Source organism: Vespula vulgaris, chromosome 14 (genome assembly GCF_905475345.1).
Source record: "Vespula vulgaris chromosome 14, iyVesVulg1.1, whole genome shotgun sequence".
Taxonomy (NCBI): domain Eukaryota; kingdom Metazoa; phylum Arthropoda; class Insecta; order Hymenoptera; family Vespidae; genus Vespula; species Vespula vulgaris.
Genome location: NC_066599.1, coordinates 1036189 through 1057236, shown reverse-complemented (window position 1 = coordinate 1057236; position 21048 = coordinate 1036189). Strand labels below are relative to the sequence as shown.

Here is a 21048-nt window from a genome sequence, read left to right as displayed (position 1 = left end):
GAACGTGACCGAGAAATTCTATTAAATTTTTTCCATCGCCATACCTCTTTTGCAGAAAGACCGAACGAGATTCGACTTACAAAATGGCGATCGACCATTTTTTTTCTTTTTCTTCTTCTTCTTCGAACTCGTCTAATACCTTTCGTAGATTCCTAACGTTACGACGCGTGCGTGACCGTGATCGTTAAGAGTCTAAACCGAAATGTCGGCTTTCTAACAAAGGTATCTTCTCTTTTTCTCTTTTTCTCTCCTTTTTTTTTATATATCTTCCTCTCTTTTCTTCCCTTTTTCTTTTTTATCACGCAAGTAAAGAACTTTGAAATATAATAGACGATTAATATCTAATTAAAGAAGTTTGTAAAGTAATCATCCGACGTCATATTGAAAATAAAAAAGGTACGATTTTTTTTTTTTTTTATTGTGTCCTTAATTCAAAATCATGAAAAGTTGCCCGATTCTCCCCCCCCCCCTCTCTCTCTCTCATTGTAAAAACCTGATCGTAACTTTGTGAGATACATACATGTATGTATGTATTATATATACATACGTACGCATTAACGAATTTTGCGTTGTAGGTTTTAGAAATAGTTTTACGGTGAGGGCATCGCTCGGGGACGCTGACCGACTCGAGGCCATTTAAAAACCTGCCTTTCGAAACGAACTTTCGAACTTCTTCTTTTTTTGCCTAATTTAGAGTCAACTTTCAGGAAGAAAGAATAAAAAAAGAGAAAGAAAGAAAGAAAGAAAGAAAAAAGGATTTCTTCCATCGTAAATATTAAATTTTATCGGACGATTTTAATCAATTTATTTAATCGAAAATGATTTTGTATCAATTTGAAAAAAGATAAAAATCCATTTGTGAAAATGAATATTGAAACTAAATTAATTTATCGATTCAGTATGGACCAGTTTGTGTATGCGCGCGTATTCTTCATAATTATTATTAAAAAGTCAGGTTGCTTTTGAGTCAAAGCCGGTGCCTTAATTTGTTTCATTGGTTGTCCTTTTCTGTGCCGATATACCGAGGCCGCCTTTTAAAAACCCAACATCCGTACTTTCTAACCTCCAAACTAATAGACAAGCCGGCTAGTTTCTTGATAGGCGGCCTTGAATTCTCTCGATGTGACGTATCGATACGATCGAATTTATTCGTCTTAACTATCTCTCGAGGAATTTCTGTGTGAACAGTTTCTTCAATGATTTCAATCCGAATTATTTTGTCATTTAAATTCAGTTGATTTAGAACAGATACTTGAACATTTGAGAAGTAATTTTTATTAAGAATTAAATTTCATTAAATTAAACGTTCATTCGATTGCTAGTCGAATTATTAGTCCTTTCATCGTTGGATGTGACGTATCGATATAGTACAAACACGGGGTAAACTTTTTTTTTATTTTTTAATAGAAAAATAATTTGATAATATTTGGCAGCTGCGAACTTATTTCCACTTATTGTTAGCTTTCTCTCTCTCTCTCTCTCTCTCTCTCTCTCTCTCTCTCTCTCTCTCTCTCTCTCTCTCTCTCTCTTTTACTTGCGACCGACGAAATAAATTTAAATTTGTGTGCCTCGTGCGGGTACCCGCACTTAAGAATAGACTCGCATTTACGTACGTAAAACGAAGCCTTCTCGGAATTTCTTTATGTTTTTCTTTTCTTTTTTTAAACGTTCGATTGTAATAAAACAGTCCATTTATTAGCACGTTAAATGTTTATTACGATCGACTTACAACGGTTCGACCAAATCGATCGAATTTCCTATTATTTTTTTCTTCGTTAGAAATTTTATTTAATGTGAAGACGATTATTAAAAAGAAAAAAAAAAAAACGTCCGCACATCGTGATTAAATATCAAGAAAATACATGAGATTTCATCGAGAACATTTCGTAACATGCACTCTATATATTTGGTGTAAACACGTTATATGGGCCATTCTGGATATACTTTTTACAATTGTAAATTGAACAAATAGGAAGTTTGGCATGCACGTGAATATAAATAAACAAATATATATATATATATTTATTTATATTTATATTTGTATAGACATATAATGTATACACGTATGTATGTTACGTATTTACATATATCGGTACGTATATCCATATATCGCATGTACACATGTCGGTAACCGGAGCAGATGTACTGCCGCAAAGGCAATTCCTGGAAAGGGCCCGGCAGAAGAGGACAATGGCGTGCCTCTTTATACACGTCGTGTAGGAGAGCCGAAGAACGACGAGGCGCCTTTTCAAGACCCACCTAACAAAATAAATACCTCGTGGTGCATACGCTAAGAAACAGAGAAGAAGTTCGATCCGATCGAGATCCATCAAAAAGGAAAAGGAAAAAGCAAAGGAAAGAAAAAAAGAAAGGAAAAGGAAAACAGATGGAAAATATTAGATAAAAAGTACGAGAGAAAAGCGAGTCTTTCGAAATCAAATTTGGCGCCGGTTTAACATCGGCTACAGTGGCGCCGCGATTTATCCATTCCTGAACTAAAACACCTATAATACTACTATAATATAATAGGTATGTACATATGTTAGTACGTGCCACGATAATTACGAAAGTGACCTGTATGAGCTATGACTTGTCGAATAAAATATGATGATTTATTCGAGTTAAGAAATGCGTTGACCACACGAGTGTGTTACGAAGACAGGTGGGACGACACACTAAAGACGGAGTGTGACCTAATTGATAGACGGTTCGACCATTGGAAAAACTATATCTACTACTTTACAGGTTAGCAATATCTGCAATCGTATTGAATGAAGAACATAGAGTACAATCGATTACAAAAAGAGAAAAGAAGAATCTGAAAAAATCATCTATTATATTGCTTCCATTGACCTACTCGTGTATTGTGTACGATTTTAACAATTTTCGATTCAGTACGATTACATTCAATCCTAATCGAATTTGTATTATTACGATCTTACGCTTTCGTATTTTTAATGATTATAAACAATACTGACTCGATAGAGGATATCCAAAAAAAAAATCTTTTTCTCATTTTTTTTTTTAAAGAAAGTCAATAGAAATTACAGAGAGATAGAAAAAAGGGAATCGTAGTAACGAGAAAGAGAGGGGTGAGAAAGAGGAGGGGGTTATGTTCCGGTCGAAGGTTTCTTATAGGCGATAAAGAAGGTTCGGGTATGTCTGGTAACCGGAGCAGATGTGTCCCGCAAAAGGCCGTTCCTGGAAGTAAATTCGAGTCTCTCTTTCTCTCTTTATCCCATGTCCCTCCCTGTCCCTCTTTTCTCCACGAAGCCGCCACGGCGGCTTGGGAGCACAATGGCGCTGCTAAGTTACATCACGGACACACGACGCGACGTAAAACGCGAAGGAGGAAGACTCTCTCTCGCTCTCACGTACACGTGAATAAACTTTCTATCCCTTTCTAACTTACAATCAGAGATACGTATAGATATCGTATATAACGCATACAAATATATTTTCTAACTTTCTTTCTCATTCACATTTTTAACATACAAAGAAAAACATTATATCTATATCTTTCTCTCTTTCTTTTTCGTACATATTTTAAATACTTTTCTTTCTCTTTCTCTCTCTCTCTCTCTATATATATATATATATCTTACACATAAAAATATATTCTTCATATATATTTCACTTTACATATATATATATTGATATATGGGTTTGCTTCTTCCCTCTCCCCCTCTCTCTCACTCACTTTTTCTTCTTAGCTGCATTTTTAATCTCTGCTTTCGTACTTTAAACCGTGGGAGTCGTGATTCCCATAGGACGAAGGGCCCCAAGTCCGAAAGACTACGCCACTGGTGGGCGAGGAATGCACGGACGGTGATTCTGGTTTTTCTTGCCAGTTATGCCACGAGAGAAAGAGAGAGAGAGAGCCTTAGCCTTTGTAATACTTTATTTTTGGCCGGAATGGTAAACACCTTGCTCAGAGGCGCCGCCCTTTTCGTTCCTTCGCCCTTCTTTTTATTTTTATTTTTATTTTTATTTTCTCCATTATCTTTTCTATTCTTCCTTACTTCGTGCTCTCTCTCTCTCTCTCTCTCTCTCTCTCTCTCTCTCTCTCTCTCTCTCTCTCTCACTTTTATTTCTTTAAACTTCCCTCTCTCTTTTCTTTTCATTCAACTTTTCTCTCATTCAGTTTCATTCAATAATTATTCTCTCTTCTTTTCTTTCATACATTTCTTTTTTTTTCTAATTTTTCTCTAATTCATCCCTTCTCTCGATTCCTTCATCGATTTCTCTATATCTTTAACTTTTCTTTCGTAAAAGGAGAAAAAGAGGGGAGAGGAAGAACCTTGTCTATTCCATCGATTCCTCATTGCAAACGAAATAAATCGAGAGGGCTTGCCTTCTCGGAAGACAACCAGGTAGCGATGCCCCCCTGTGTGTTTGAACATATCGTAATAGAGTAGTAGTAGTAGTAGTAGCAGCAGTGTAGTAGTTATGTGTAAGAGAGAGAAAGAGAGAGAGATAGAAGTCCTCCTTCGGTAGGTCGAGATTCGTTTCCCAAGGATGATTTCCAAGTTTCTCTCTCTCTCTCTCTCTCTCTCTCTCTCTCTCTCTCTCTCTCTCTCTCTCTCTTTCCTTCTCTTTCTCTTACGGAGAAGATTTATCGAGCAGGAAGAGGACCGCTCGCTCCTTACACAAGATGATCTTTTTCATTTCGATGTATTTTCGTGAAGGCTCGGATCGTTAACACCGATTGCTAACACATATGAAAATATGACGGAAAGTCTGTTTGGATTATCATCGAATTCAAGGGGGGTGAAGGGATGATTTCTTTTCTTTTCCTTTTTTACGATTTCATTTTCTACCTGCTTGAGAATACCATCATATTCGTGTTATCTATTTAAATTAGAAAGTGAGAGGTTTGATTTTACGTATAATGCCGATTTACGATCGTGGAGGAGGTTTTCTCGTTTACATTTATGTAATATTACATTCGGTGTAACACACGGTTATGTTATAATAACGTTTTATATTATTCAGAAATGATTCTTTAATAACGCGTGAGTAGAATATCTTTGTTTATACTTCAACAATGTTCATCGACGTTATTATTTAATTCGATATTTAATTCGATTGAATTTTTGATTGTAATATTACAAAGATAACGTGATCGTCGTATTATTTCAACGTGGCTTTCTTTCTTTCTCTATCTATCTATCTATCTCCATCTATCCCTCTCTGTTTTAATCGTTACACTCAGCGACCACCACCTGTCGCACTCTCTCAGTTCCGATTCCACAGGTGACATCTGGAAAATGAACGGTAGGTAGGCAAGCAGGTCGAGACGGAGGAGGGGGTGGGGGCAGGAGGTAGACACAGGCAGCGTGAAAATGAAGCGAGGACAAGGGTGGAAATATTGTTGTGTGTTACGACGTACCACGCGGATCCGGCGTGTAATTAGGAACGTAATTATGGTCCGACGGTAATTTAACTGGATTATCGTTTCGTGATATCTCGCATAGATCGATTCGTCATTAAGTATAATAATAATGGTAATAATTAAAAAGGAGACTATAAAAACAAACGTCGTGTATGAAGGAAATTAATGAACGATTTTTATAATTATTTTTTAGGAAAGTTTTTTTGTCATTTATATATATATATATATATTGAAGTATATTGAAGATATATATATTGAAGTATGTGTATATTTACAATTGAGAGACATACGTACGTATCATGTCTGCTTTTTTATATTATATATTGATGGTACAATACAATCCATGATATACGTAATAATGGATTACACATATTTTATATATATATATATGTAAATCATGATTCACAATTTGATATATCAAAGAAATATCAAACTATTTACTTCCTGCGTCGCGAGGGTTACTTGCTCCCACGATTCTTTTCATCATCCACAGTGATTTCCGTTTTGCATGACGAAGGACGATCGCAAAGGGATGCCAGAAAGAACGAGAGAGAAAGATAGAGAGACAGAGAGAGAGAGAGAAAGAGAGAGAGAGGAAAAGAGAGAGAGAGAGAGAGAGAGAGAGAGAAGGAGTATGTGAAGTTTTTTTGAGAAACGGGATGTGAGAGGGCAGGTGCGAGTTAGGCGAATACTGTCGCATAAAAAGGGTCCTAAAGGGTGGCGGGTTATGCGATAACAGTAATAGCGCATATATAGAAAGGATACTCCCAACTGAAATAGCTATAATGATGCATAGAGTCTATGTGAGAACATGCTTTCAATCCTTTTTCGATTCTCTCCTTTCGTTCTTTGTTAAAATCTTATTATTACATTATTATAATAATATAATACGTTATAGTTATATACGCGATATATATCATAGTATATATACAAGGTGGATCGAAAGTTCGTAAGAGATTTTAACAATCACTCTTTTTCGAAACTCTAATTTTTGTTGTTTATCATTTAGAGATTGTTAAATTTGAACATAATTGTAATTGGGTAATTGGATAATTGATCTTTCGAAATTATTTTTTGGCCGATCTGTAGGAACATTTATCCCTAGTGTGTACATAATATATATATATATATATATATATATCAAAATTAGAAAAATATTAATAGATACTTTATCGAAAAAATATAAAGATATATAAAAAGAGAGTGAAGAAGGATAAATAAAATAAATTACTGGAAATTCGTCGTACTAGAGGATAAAAGTCAGTAGAGAAATCAACTTCCGAGACGCCTCGTCGCGTACTCACGCCTTTGTTTCATTCACCGGCTACGACGAGTTGCGTTACGTTCTCGTACGCACTTACTCGCTCGCTCACTCACTCACTTACTCACTACTCACTCACTCACTCACTCACTTACGCACGTATGCACGTAAGCACGCACGCACGCATGCGCACTCGAGCGCAAAACCCCGACGATCAAGGATGATGGCCCGATTAAATGCGAAAGGAAGAAAGAGAAACTACCAATATTTCTTTCTTTCTCTCTCTCTTTTTTTCAACTTACAAAGTTTTCTTACAAAGTCCATGGAACTTTATCACTGTTACAAAATATTATATATTATACGCAGTGCATACATGCAATAATTTTATAATACGATTAATCGATTAAAAATTACAAGTAACGATTCTTACGATTCAACGATCATCAAGTTTATTTCTTTTAGATCAATTACGTATATGTTATAACAAAAATTGATCCGTTTTCGGTATATATAATCGGTATATATAATTTTCGAAGAAATTCTAATGACCATTCGTTATTGTGAAAGGAAGGTTAGTGGGCGAGGTCGAATCGTACGAATATAATACGTACAAAAGAGACAAAGAGAGAAAGAGAGAGTAAGAGAGATAAAAATAGTATCGAAATAGAAATAGAAATAGAAATAGAAATAGAGATAGTATTATTTACACGTGTATTTAACATAACGTAGAATATAAGTGTAGAAAAGAGAAAGAGAAAGAGAGACAGACAGACAAAGCAGACAGACAAAGCAGACAGAGAAATAAAATTTCTGAACGAATTTAACGGAGTTCCATTGGAGAACGATGACGACGATGAAGACGAAGACGAAGAAGACGGACTAAGACGTTGAAGGACACCATCGTAGTACTCTCGTAGTACTCGAGCTCGTGTAATTTCACGCTCGAGGGACCGGCATCGTACTACGGTACTACTACTATACTATACTATACTACGAGACTTACGCGAGCGGATGCACCGTATCCGTACCGTATCCGCCGCGTGTTCGTGCCTATTAACCGAGGAAGATCGTAACTTTCGAGAAAGAACTTCTTCTCGATACGATCTTCAAGAATCATTTTTTAAGACGTTTTAGTATAATAATTCGAAAGTAGAAGGAAATGGGACGTTGGTAAAAGAATATAAAACTTTATAATTAATGAATAGGTATACGTTGATCTTCGAAGTTCTCTTTTTCTTTTTTTTTTTTTATCATAGAATATTAATATATGTTTATTAATATTTATTATCGTATTTACAAAAGATAGAACGAAAAGGAGAAGGATTGATCCTCGCTTTTTATTTCCCCTTTTTCGCCTTTCTATTTTATCATTAAATCCTCTGATATAAGAAAAAAGATTAATCGTGTTTATTTATCTTTTTCTCTTAAAGAAAATAGTTCGGGAAAAGTTTGTATCGAAAATTTCCGATGGATTTTCAAGGAATTATCGATCCTTCCTTTCTCCGTATTTAATTTCTTCTGAATTTTTCTTTTTTTATTTCAGAGGTGGGAACAACTCGTAGTGTCGAAACTGAAATGGGAGCTTTCGGCAGTGACACCGGGCGACTTCCTGATACACATTCTCAGCCGACTACCCGTATCTGGTACCTGGGATCATATGATGATCTTGAGGCACGCACAGACCTTCGTAGCCCTGAGTGCGAGAGGTAAATTAATAAAACTCGATCATAATTCGATTTTAAAAGCTATCAAATTCGACGCAGGCCATCGATCGTCTCTCTTCGGAATCGCTATTTCGTTCGTACGACAATTTTCATTATTCCTTTTTTTTTAATTCTTGTAAATTTTCATTTCTATCGGTATTTATCAGAGATTTATATAGAAATTTATCGTTAAACCATTGATCTCTGATAAACATGATTGGTCAGACATTTTGATCGTGAGAACCAAGAAGGTAACAATCGTAGGAAATTCATTTAAAGAACGTTAAAGGTCCGATCACGTCGAGGGCTGAACGCAGAGTTACGTCCATGGAATTCGTCGTGGAATTTTTTTGTCGCTTTTCCATCCTCCTCCTTCTCCTCCTCCCTCGTCTTTCAAGCTCTCACCTCTTCCTAAGGCCCCTAGCCAGGCCCCTTATCGCCCTTCGTCACCTGTAATTCGCCTCTCGAAGGAGAAGTACGATCGATCGTATTGCTTCCACGTAGTAGGAAAACATCAGGGGATTTACTCCAGAATGACTACGACTTCTCTTGAACCCTTCTTCTTCTTCCTCTTCTTTTTCTTGTTCTTAAACAAAAAAGAAAGAGACTATAATAGATACCTATGTTAAAATAATCGAAAGTATAGAAGGAATTCGAACGGATGACATATACATACATATATCAAAATAATATACATAGACAAATTTCATTTATTGTTCATTATAATCCAAGTAATTATCAAAATTGGATTATAAGAAAACATGAAATTACGTGTACGTAAGATACATAAGAAATTTAACAAAATAAAAGGCAAATAAGATAAATGAATGGGTCCCGATCGTTGAGTCCACGAGATAATAATATAAAAAGAATACAAAAATAAAAGAATAAGGAAGGAAGAAGAAGAAGAAGAAGAAGATAAAAAAAAGAAAGAAAGTTATCGAAAGCAGAGGATCGAAATTTGATTTACCAAGGAAGAAGATCTAGTGTTTCTCTCTAACATAAGAAAAAGTTTGAATTATCGGAATCCCGTTGTTCTCGCGAAGGATCGATCGATCGAGAAGGATCCCACCGAGATCGGAGATCTTTAAATGCCTGAACGTGTCTCGTGAACTCGTTTCATATCTCTCTTTCTCTCTCTCTCTCTCTTTCTGTCTCTGTCTCTCTTCTGTTCTCTTATTGGATGCCGATACGAACGAGACGTAGCAAGCAACACAACAGAGAAGACAGAGGATCCCAACGCACACGTACGTACGTCTCTGGTTGGCCGGTTGTTATTACAGAGGCTCTGGTAGCAGAGCCCGCAAAAAGGTAGGACCTTCGTCCTTCGTCCTTGTCTGGCCGGTTGGTCCAGTCGAAGCGCGTGGCGAAGAGCCGTTCAAAGCGAGCAAAGCGCGCACGGCCCTGACGAGAGAGGAACACGAACGACGTCTTGTCCACTACGTGAGTTCGAGGCCTTTCGTTTCTCACGAACCAAACTAGGTAGTCACCAATAAGAGAGAGAAAGAGAACTTTCTTGGTCCAGAAAAAACGATTACGAACTTCTCTCTCTCTCTCTCTCTCTTTCTTTCTTTCTTTCTTTCTCTTCGTTCGTTTTACATATCTGTCATTTTCTCTCTTTTATTCTTTTCCATTTTCTCTATCTATTTCTCGTTTTTTTAATCTTGTTTTATTTTTATTTTATTCCTCTTCCTGTCTCCCCCGCCCCTCTCTCTCTCTCTCTCTCTGTGTGTGTTTCTCTCTTTCAAAAAAAAAAAGAAAAAGAGAGAGAGAGAGAGAGAGAGAGAGAGAGAAAGAAAAAAGGAAAAATTATTCAAAGCTCTCTTTCCAATCTTGATCTTTTCTATTCACGAATGTACATACAAAATTGACAACTTTGACCTGAACTCTATAACTCTCTCTCTTTCTGTCTTTCTCACTTTGTCTCTCTGTCTGTCTTTAACGATAAATAAAAGTAGAGAAAAGCTATATAAACGTTTCGTCTTTCTTGCAACTCTTTCTCTCTCTAATAATTATTAAAAAAAAAATCAGCTTAGAAATATCAAAGTTAGGTCGTTCATTCAAGCGAGATAAAAAGAGAGATAGATAATAGAACGTTAGAGCGAGAAATAAAAGTATCTAAGGGTGACGGGGATCAAAGGACGGAGTGGACTCATTCTTGTTGCTTCGAGGCAAGTAAGGTTAACCAAAGTGGAGGGATGCTGGGAGTATCTATCTATCTGTCTCACTCTTTCTCTCTCTCTCTTTCTCTTTCTTGCTTTCTTATGCAAAGCTGACCACACACAGTGCATCTTGGTGCGAGCCGTGAGAGCATACCGAGAGATCTTTGAACAAGTAAAGATGATTTTAGTAATCACGAGGTTCAATGTACAATTACATACGTATAACGAGGAAGTCAATCGATATATAATTATTAAACCAAAAAAGACAAAGAAAAAGAAAATAAAAACGATATTAAAAATACCTCGTACAGTGTTAACAAAAAAAAAAAAAGAAAAGAAAAGGAAAGAAAAAGTTCGTTCGAACAAATACTTCCCGGAATAATTCATTGCAATTGTTTAAATAATAATATTTATACGATGCACTTGAGAATATTGTTACTTGAATGTTAACAAAAAAAAAAAAAAACCGGAAGAAGAAGAAAAAAAAGGAAACATTTCTCATCGTATTTAATTTGTCCTCTCTCTCTCTCTCTCTCTCTCTTTCTCTATCTTTTTTACAATAGTACGAGTCAACGAAGAATGATATTAAAAATACATCGAAAATTATCGTTTTAATTTTGAATACATCTTGTTACAATCGTCTATTAGAAACAATCTACGACTATTACGATTTTGAATTTAATTTAGGAACGATCATCGAAATGATTTTCCGAGGCGAATTGTTACGCGAGAAAAGCCCTGCTCGTGATGAGTTGTTACACAACGTGATTAGCCGGATAATTGATCTAATTGCATCAATGCTGGCTCCCTCGAATGGCCGGAACGTTCGTAACGCTTCGTTTCAAGGTCGATCGTACCAAAGGCGCTAAAGAGGATGCTGCATGCTCATCTCTCTCTCTCTCTCTCTCTCTCTCTTTTATATCTCTTTCTTTCTCTCGTTCGTTCAATGTGATTATCGAAGAAACGAAAACGACATTTCACGTCGCGACGAGCCAACTTCCTTCTCTCATAATATCTCTCTCTCTCTCTCTCTCTTTCTATCTCTGTATAATTTTTTTTCTGTCTTTCTCTCTCTCTTTCTCTCTCTTTCTCTTTCTCATTCCCTTTCTGTTTTTCTATCTCCGTTCGTCTTGATTCTACTTCTTCTCTGGTTCGTACATACGTCGCAGCATCGACGCATTCCTTCCTTATCTCTCGCTTCAGCCTCATCGAAGTCTTGCTTGGTTGAGCCCTCGTTAGGCTAATTCCACCGTGAGATATGTGTATTCGGTTTCTACGAGGAAGAAGATGCTTCAAACGAGCTTGTAACCGTGATTAAATATATATATATGTGTGTGTGTATATATATATATTTATTTATTTATATATGCAAATGAAAAATAAAAGAAAATAATAATTACGAAGTAAACCAAATTTTTCGAACGTCGAGATTTTTATAGCGATCGTATTAGAAACGATTAGATTAGATGTCGTACTACAAAAAGTTATATGTACTAGATCTCTTCAAAAAGATATTTAAAAGAAATTCATAAAATATTTCATATGAAATAAAAAATCTACGATCTAACTCGTAGAAAAGGAAAAGAGAGAAAAGAAAAGAAAAAGAGAAATAGAAAGAGAGAGAGAGAGAGAGAGAGATATAGAAAAAGAAAATTAAATAACAACGAATAAGATTCAATTGGAAGAGCGTACTTAAAATATTATAGAAAGAGAAGTAGAGGAGGGAATACACAGATTTTTTTACTTTGGCTTCGTCAGGAGGTCGAGGTAAACCACCGGAGAGAAATGTGCGAGATGATGTAATCGAAATAGCAGACGGGTGTGAAAATATCGAATCTTTCATATCTCCTTCATTCATTCCTTCTAACTCTTCTCTCTCTCTCTCCCTGGTCCTTTAATAATCATTATTAAAGAGCGATGCTAGAAGTCCAATGCGACGTGATAAGATAACTCGAATGATATTCTACGTAACTACGAACACATACGTTCGAATGAACGATTCAATATTTCTCGTTTCTGAATACGAGAAATCATGAGATACAAACGTGTGATCGTGCGTAATATTACCATTGCCGACGAAACGATCGGAGTATAGGGGGTCTTCTATATAACCAGTTCTAAGAACTCTATTGCACCTTACACTCGCGAGAATCGATGATTAAAACATAAAATCTTCAGACCGGTATTATATTGTAATCTCTAAAGAAGACAGCTAGGACGTTTCTAATACGTATATATTTATATATTTAAGTAACGTTAAAATAGTAGTTAGAAAGTTGACTAACGAGGAAGGAAAATTCTCGACCCGTTCTTTTTCTTATTTTGTTTTCTTCTTCTTCTTCTTTAATGACGAATCGACGAAAAATAAATATCTAGAATGTGATATAAATCATTTCAAGAAGAAACATTGTTTCTATATTTCTAAGAACACGTTATCGTCTTACGAATCTATGTAAGCCGAGTACCTGCTATGATTTATGAACAAATCGGCGAGGATTATCCTATCCTTAACTTTCTCTCTTAAACTTTACGAATGATTATACTTCAAGGTTTCTAATATTTCGAGGATTTCACTTTGTTCCTGTCCTGAATTAGAAGCGTTAAAATAGAGAAAGTGTGCAATCTTTGTCGAAAAGAGCACAGAGTCAATTGTAAATTTTCTTCAAGTTAGGTAGTATCCTAAAAGAAAAACATTTCGTAGATCCTTTTAAAGGGATCATTGAAGATCCTAAAATCTTTTGTCCATTCTTACCGACATTCCTTACCTTTTATGACGATTCACCTTCTCGTCAGTTTTAAAGGAAACAATTCGTTTCATTTTCAACGCTCGTAAAAGTCGAAGGATTAGTGTTAAATCTTAACCTACAACTTTTACAGGAAAATCCGTGAATTAAAATTTTCCATCAGTTAGATTGTATTATATATTCTAATTTCACGTTTAGAGAGAAATAATTTTGTAACATTAAAAAAAATTTATTTGCGTCGATAACGATAACTTTGGAGTAGTTTTGTATCGCGCGTCGATAAAGTAGATCGCGCGATTATCGAGACACGAGTTACCGATAGCAGTTAAACATTTTTTAACGTTGAAAGAATTTCTTTTTATAAATATTTTTTATTGATTATGTATACATATTCGTTAATCCTCGCTCGAATTAATAATAATATTTTTCTTACTTCTTTTTTTTTTTTACAGAGTACAAGTTTTCGATGTATACGCCTAGCATGATAGCAGCTGCGAGCATCGCAGCAGCACTTCATGGACTCGATTGGACTGGAAAGAGCGGTTTCGGATTAGCCGGTCTTTTCGATGAACTTACTCGCATCACAGCTATCGAACAGGTTTGTACGCTCTCTTTTCACGATTTTACGTTACTCGAGTTGGTTTTTTAAAGTTACCCGCGCATTTAATCGAACATTACGGACGCCATATTAATCAAGATGGCGATAGCCGATGCATACAAAAGTATTTTCCCAAGTTTTCCATAAATAAATTTCCAGGTTTCTCACGAAATTTTTCCTTTAATTTTTCTCTAATGTTATACGATTAATATTCTATTATCTCAATTTTATAATTAATAACAATTAATCAACGGATTACAATCGGATATTATAGAACGATGTTTCGAGATAAATCGTGATCGATTAGTTTAGCGGGTGTTTTTGAAATGGAAATCACGGAGTACGACGATATAGTGACCTTCGACCTGGAGCACAAGCTGCCTTAGAAAATTTATTATCAAAACGTTTGCGTGAGAGTTGCTAGACGTAGGACAAAAAGTTGGTTGAAGAGAGGGCGGGGGAGTTGCAGGCAAAAGAGAGTACGTCGATGATGGTAAAGTAGCAACAGCAGCAGTAGCAGCAGCAGCAGCAGGTGCCGGGCACATGTTTACGCAAAAAAAGGTCGGCAAGATGGGTCGAAAGAGCGGAAAAGCTAAGAGAGAGAGAAAGAGAGAGAGAGGGAGAGAAGATACACATTCGTAATAAGTGAATATAAATAAACTGCACGAATGAATGGACCTCGGCATGAGGTCCATGGCCTCACATGCGAGCACATGTTTTTCGGCGTTGTGTGTCTTCTGTTTTCAAAAGAGAGAGATGATAGTCTCTCTGTTTCTCTCTCTTTCTTTAACCGTCTTAGAGCTCATCTGTCTCCGGTTTCATTCATAATCTCGAGACGAGAACGCAAAAATCGAAACTGCGACCCCGATCGGCACGACTCTCGGCCTTTCTTTCTTCTTATTCGTCCCTACGAAAGGGATTGCAACCTTTTTTTTTGCATCACTCTGCCCTCCCTCGATAGTCTCCAAATCTTCTTGCGAGACACTGACCTAAGATAAATTCTACATGTGTATACATACATACGTTAAGAGCATTTATAAGATTTATGAAAATTGAAAGCCTAATTTCTTTTTTATCAGTTATATTAAAAATCAGACAAATTATTTTCGATAATGTATAAATTTCTTTGATGATTCAATTATGATATAGAAGATTACAATATCAAACTTGGATGCATGTAACGAGTCAAATCTAATCGAGATAATCTCTCTTTTGCAGGATTATTTACGAGGATGTTTGGAACAGATCGAAGAGATGGTTTCACAAGTACAAGGTGGTCACGTAAACGGCGATGGTAATGCTAATGGCGATACCGGTGTCGATGGACATCAAGTAGTTTCTATGAGTGTTTCTAGTGGACAACAAAGGCCATTGGGGGAACAAACTACATCACAGGAGAAGGTAATCGAACATGAAAAGGCAGGTACGCCGACTGATGTCAGGGATGTTCATTTCTGAATAAGAAGAACGACGACGACGACGATTACGACACCAGCAACAACGGCTGCAGCAACAGTAGCTGCAACAGAAGTAGATGCAGCAGCAGCAGCAGCAAACGCACACGCAATAACGACAATACCAACATCGACAACAATAACAATGACATCGATAACAATAACGATAACAACAGCAACGAAGTTAGATACGTTATTGAGACGTTAAAACAAACAGACACTACAGAAAAGAAACGTAAAAGAAGATTGAAATAATAATATCGTCGTTGAACTTCGTCGTTTATCTTCTCCTCTTTCTCAAAGAAAGAAAGACAGAGAAAGAGAGAGACGTGCATCGCAGAAAGATAAATAACTAGGTAGGGATAGATAGTTAAAAAGAAAGTGACGCCATCACGAGACTTCGTAATTATGTAAAATGTTTTTCCTTTTATTTTCCTTTTTTTTTATTTTTTTTATTTTTTTTTATTTTTATTATAATTATTATTTTTTTTTTTTTTTTTATTAAGGAGTGGGCGTGCTGTGGGGGAAGGCAATGCAATACGCTTTACGCATCATTTATTAAGTTTTTTTTCTTTCTTTCTTTTCTTTCATTTTATTTTTTTCTCTTTTTCCTTTTTTTCCATCGTTCGTGTTTAAGGATCAATTATCACTTAATATTTAGTTCGATGAGAAACAGATAGATAAACAGAAAGGGAGAGGGAGAGGGAGAGAGAGAGAGAGAGAAAGAGAGAGAGAGAGAGAGAAAGAGAAAATACACAGTAAAAGTATAACGTTGAAAAGATTTCGCATTAATTATGAGAAAGGGAGAGAAAATGGATCTCCTTTTTTTCTCATAGCGAAATGAAAAAAAAATCTTTTAGTCATGTCGAGTCATTTTAGTGTTCTTCTCCTTTTTTTGTACATAGTTGTAACACTGCATATATATATATACATATATATATACCCACATATATATATATGTGTATATATATATACATATAAATGTATATGTATAATAAGCGAATATAAATATCTTTGTGTGTGTGTTGTGTGTGTGTGTGTGTGTGTGAGAGAGAGAGAGAGAGAGAGAAAGGGAGAGAAATAGTTGCGGAAATTTATTCTTATCAATCAAATCAATGACGAAGATTCTTTTATTTTTTTTTTTATTTTTTAAATAAAAATTGTCAGGTAAAAAATTGCACGTAGTATATACATATACTTATACACACACACTTTATATATATATGTATGTATATATATATATATATACATTTTCCGTTCCTTTCTTTTTGCGACACGTTTTCTATTTTAAGTTACGTTGAAATATTCATCCGAACTGTAATATCGATATAAGATGAGAATGATTTTTTTCAATAATTATATATATATATATATATGTGTAAAAATATTGTAAACGTATAAATATGGCGGTGCGACCATTCGCTTATTCCACTCGGTTCCTATGAGCGGTTGTGCCAATCCTGCACACATACACACACACATATATATATAAATATAACGAGAGAAAGAGAGAAATTGAATGCGTGTGTCCCGTGTGGGAATGAGAGAGAAAAAGAGAGAGGGGAGAATGGTAGAATTAAAAAAAAATTTAGGGCGAATTCTCGTGTGTGTAAAGAAAGAAAGAAAAAAAGAAAGAAAAGAAAAGAAAAGAAAAGAAAAAATAAAATGGCCCAAATTTATACACAAAATGAAGGTTCCAAGCGAAATCATAGGAAATTTAAATAATCGGCCTTTGAAAAAAGGGGAAAACTTTTTTTAGCTATCATTTGCTTCCATTTGATTAAATTTTTTTTTTTTTCTTTTTATCCATTTCTTATTTTAATTTATATTTTGCAAACGGAGAGAAGGTCGAATTTCAAATGAATTAAAAAGAAACTCGAGGAACCTTTTTCGCCGCATTGTGTAAAATAACCTCATTGGTAAACCGCTTTACTTTTTATTTTTTGTTTTCATTTTGTATCGTGTTTGTACATATGTAAGTAGATAGATAAAATACAAAGAAACATATAAAAAAAAAACAAGCGCCGCGTACGCGCTTAGAAAGTAAATGTAAGATGTTTATAAGATGAAAAGGAAAGAGATAAAAAAACGAAAAGAAAAAAAAACGTGACCGACGCAAATATGTAAATGACATAGAAAAAAGGAAAGAGTGAGGGGGTTGGGGGGAACCGCAAGTGCCTTCGACAATTTTTACGAAGAGAGAAAAATATAGATTGATAAATAGATAAAAATAAAGAGACGAGTAAAATACGCGAGACATTCGAAAAGCGATCAAGATTAATCATTATTATCTAATCGTCACTGATTTTGTCTGCATTATTTTACCGAAGAAACGTTAAATAATTGATATAAATTAGTACTTAACGGGTCCAAAGTATAAATAATAAAGAAGTATATATTTTCGGAAATTACGAATGTGTCGAACGGAGAGAAGATAGTAAATGAAACGATAGAAGTCGAGAAAGAAAGAAAGAAATCTATGATAAATGAACGAAATAGAAACATTGTTATAAGAATTTTTCTCACGTTCCTACCGAATGAGCGAGAGAAATCTAGACTGTAATCGAATTAATCAGAAAGAGACGAAGAAAAATCGATAGATGAAATAAATACGATCGATAGATAGATAAAATAAACGGGTTATAGAAAGGTCAGTGCCACGAGAAGCAAATTAGTTGAAATAATGATTATATATATTAATAATGCGCACATATGCACACACGTACACGTACATATATATATATATATATATATATATATATATATATATATATTATCGATAACCAAATCTTAGTACAATTCTAGTAAAGAAATCGAGTAATATAAGAGTGCCTTTGACGAAGTTCATGGAGAAGAAATAAAGAAAGATATGAAAAAATACATACGCAAAGTATATAAAACACGGAAATATCTACGAGGGCAATTCGAAAAGATTGTGAATTTTTCAAATTACCCTGATACTTATACACTCACATGTGCGATGTGTTAAATCGAGATTAATAAAATAAAATTATACATTTTCCACATTCGGTCATATATTATTTTCATATTATTTTCTTTTTCGATATAACAATAATTAATAATAATATAATAATAATAATAATAATAATAATAATAATAATAATAATAATAATAATAATAAACATAATAATAATATTATCATCCATGATTAATCAAAAAATAAAACGAAGAAAAAGAAAATAATGCGCTTTATATTCATCGATGTGTACCTTATTAATAATTGTTAACGCGTGAGCATGCGTTTAATGAAAATAATAAAAAAATATAAAGAAAAGAAAAAATTAAAAAATATAGAGATTGATAAGAAATTAAAAGTAGGGCTGAAAGCAAGCAATGAATGGAAAGAGATGGATGGATGGATGGATGGATGGATGGATGGATGGATGAATGAATGAATGAATGGATGGATGGATGGATGGATGAATGGATGGATGAATGGATGGATAGATACACAGAGAAAGAGAGAGTACATAGAGCAGACACATATACACATACACACGCTCGTCGCTCTGTCCTTTTTAAAACCGATCGTGCGGGAAACGACGGTTCTTTAACGGGTCGAACTTATTCCTGCACTCGACGTTGTAAGCCCTATATGTACATTTTATATATATATATATATATATATATATATATATATATAACTATTATTATATTATTTTATTATATTATATTATTATTAATATTACTATTATCAATCGATATTGTTATTCACTAATTGTATACGCATATTTTTCATCTGTTGTGTCCTATTTTACTCACAAGTGCATCTTTTCTCATGTACATTTTTTTATTTCTTTTTAATTTTTTTTTTTTACCGATAAAAAGTTCCGCGCATCAAGAGATCTTTTTCTCTTTTTTCCTCGACCCCCCCCCCCCTATGTTTTTCTTTTTTTTTCGTTGCGAATCATTGTAATTCTTTTGCATTTTTTTTCTCTATAATCTGCATGCACTTTTGTATGCATATGGTTTTTACACACGATGGATAGAAAGCAGTATACACGCATACACAGACATACCATTTTACAATTAAGCTCGCAAATGAATACCAAAACTCTACGATTTATTTCTTTTTTTTTTGTCTTTTCCTTTTTCTTTCTTATTTTTTCTCCTTTCTTTTCTTTTCTTTTATCGAAAGCAAATGTAATTTTCGATGGATATTTCGAAAATATTTGCGCCGTAGTAAAGATCGTCCACGTCCTTTAATTCATTTTTCTTCTTATTGATTGCACTCGTCGATCGTACTCCCTGTTTTTTCTTTTTTTTTTTCTTTTTCTGCATTCTCTCTATCCGTTCTCTTCATCGTCATCTTCGTTGAAATTCACATGAACACTTTAAAAAAAAGAAAAGGGAAATGTCTTCTCCGAAATTTTTACCAACGTTTTGATAACAACAAAGAAGCAGTTTTAAAAACGAAATAAAAGTAAAAAATGAAAAATTGAGGGAGTGCTTCTACGAAAATGATCAAGAGATGTTTTCACGTTATAAAAATAATTTTTTATTATTATTATTATTATTATTATTATTATTATTATATTATTATATTAATAGCAGGAAGTCTTTTCTGTTTATGATTAGAGAGCGAAAATAGAAAAGATATGAAAAGAAACGAAGACAATCTGCGCGTGCACTTCACACGATGCACACACAATTACGTTTCTTTCTATATATATATACACACACACACACACACACATTATTATCGTGTATCGTTAAACACGTATTAAAACGAGACACGCGACTTTTAAACTATACGAAAACGAAAGGTAAAGCGCAATAGAGTACCACTGATATACCTCAGATCCCACATTTCGCTCGGAATACGCACACATAACGACTATATATATATAATTATAACTATATATGTGAATATACATATACATGTATAGTTTAAAGTCTCTTCGAAAGATGATAATCATAAACGATAATGATGATGATGATGAACATTAATAATGATGATAATGATGATGATGATGATGATGATGATGATGATGATAATGATGATGATAATGAACGATGATGGTAATGATAATGAACGTTGTATGAAGAATGAAACGGACACACTTACACATTATTTTTAAATTCTAGTACGTAAAGATTTACATTTTAACGAAAAAAATAAAAAAATAAAAAAATAAAAAAATAAAAAAATTAGAAGAAAAAAGAAAAAAAATTAATAATAATAATAATAATATTGCAAGTTGTACTACGAATAAATGGTCCTCAACACGTTTGTAAATATATATATATATGTATGTATATATATATATATATATACACGCATATATACATATATATACATATATATATGTCCAGTGCGTTTTGAGACGCACTAAGTCGATCGAAAATAAAGTATTCGTATTTTATACAATAATTTGCACGTTGTTGTTTTTGTTGTTTTTCTTTTTGTTTGTTTGTTCGTTTTGATTTAATTTAATTTAATTTTATTTTATACTTGTAAATTATTTAGATTACGAAACGAAAGTAAAAAAGTCATTGATTAATTTCTTCGTATACTCGATTAGAAGAATTTAGATAATTTATATTTTTTCGACGATCATTTAAACAAATTACTTTGATCACGTAACGAAAAACTTCATTGAACGTTTTAATCGAAAAACTACTGTGCGCTGTGTCGTTGACTATATTCTTTATAGATCTTAATCGGTAGAAAAAAATAACAGATTAACAATTAATTTAATAATGAAAA

At 34.1% G+C, this 21048-nt stretch overlaps 1 protein-coding gene across 1 annotated transcript in view; it reads left to right on the top strand.

The window, feature by feature from the left end:
• LOC127069064 (G1/S-specific cyclin-D2) overlaps positions 1 to 16982 on the top strand; it is a 34267-nt gene extending 17285 nt beyond the window's left edge. The window contains exons 3-5 of the mRNA XM_051005740.1: positions 8200 to 8362; positions 13718 to 13863; positions 15082 to 16982. Of these exons, the coding sequence (XP_050861697.1) occupies positions 8200 to 8362; positions 13718 to 13863; positions 15082 to 15321 (549 nt within the window). The 3' untranslated portion in view covers positions 15322 to 16982. The remainder of the gene's footprint in view (positions 1 to 8199; positions 8363 to 13717; positions 13864 to 15081) is intronic.
• The last annotated feature ends 4066 nt before the right edge of the window (positions 16983 to 21048 follow it).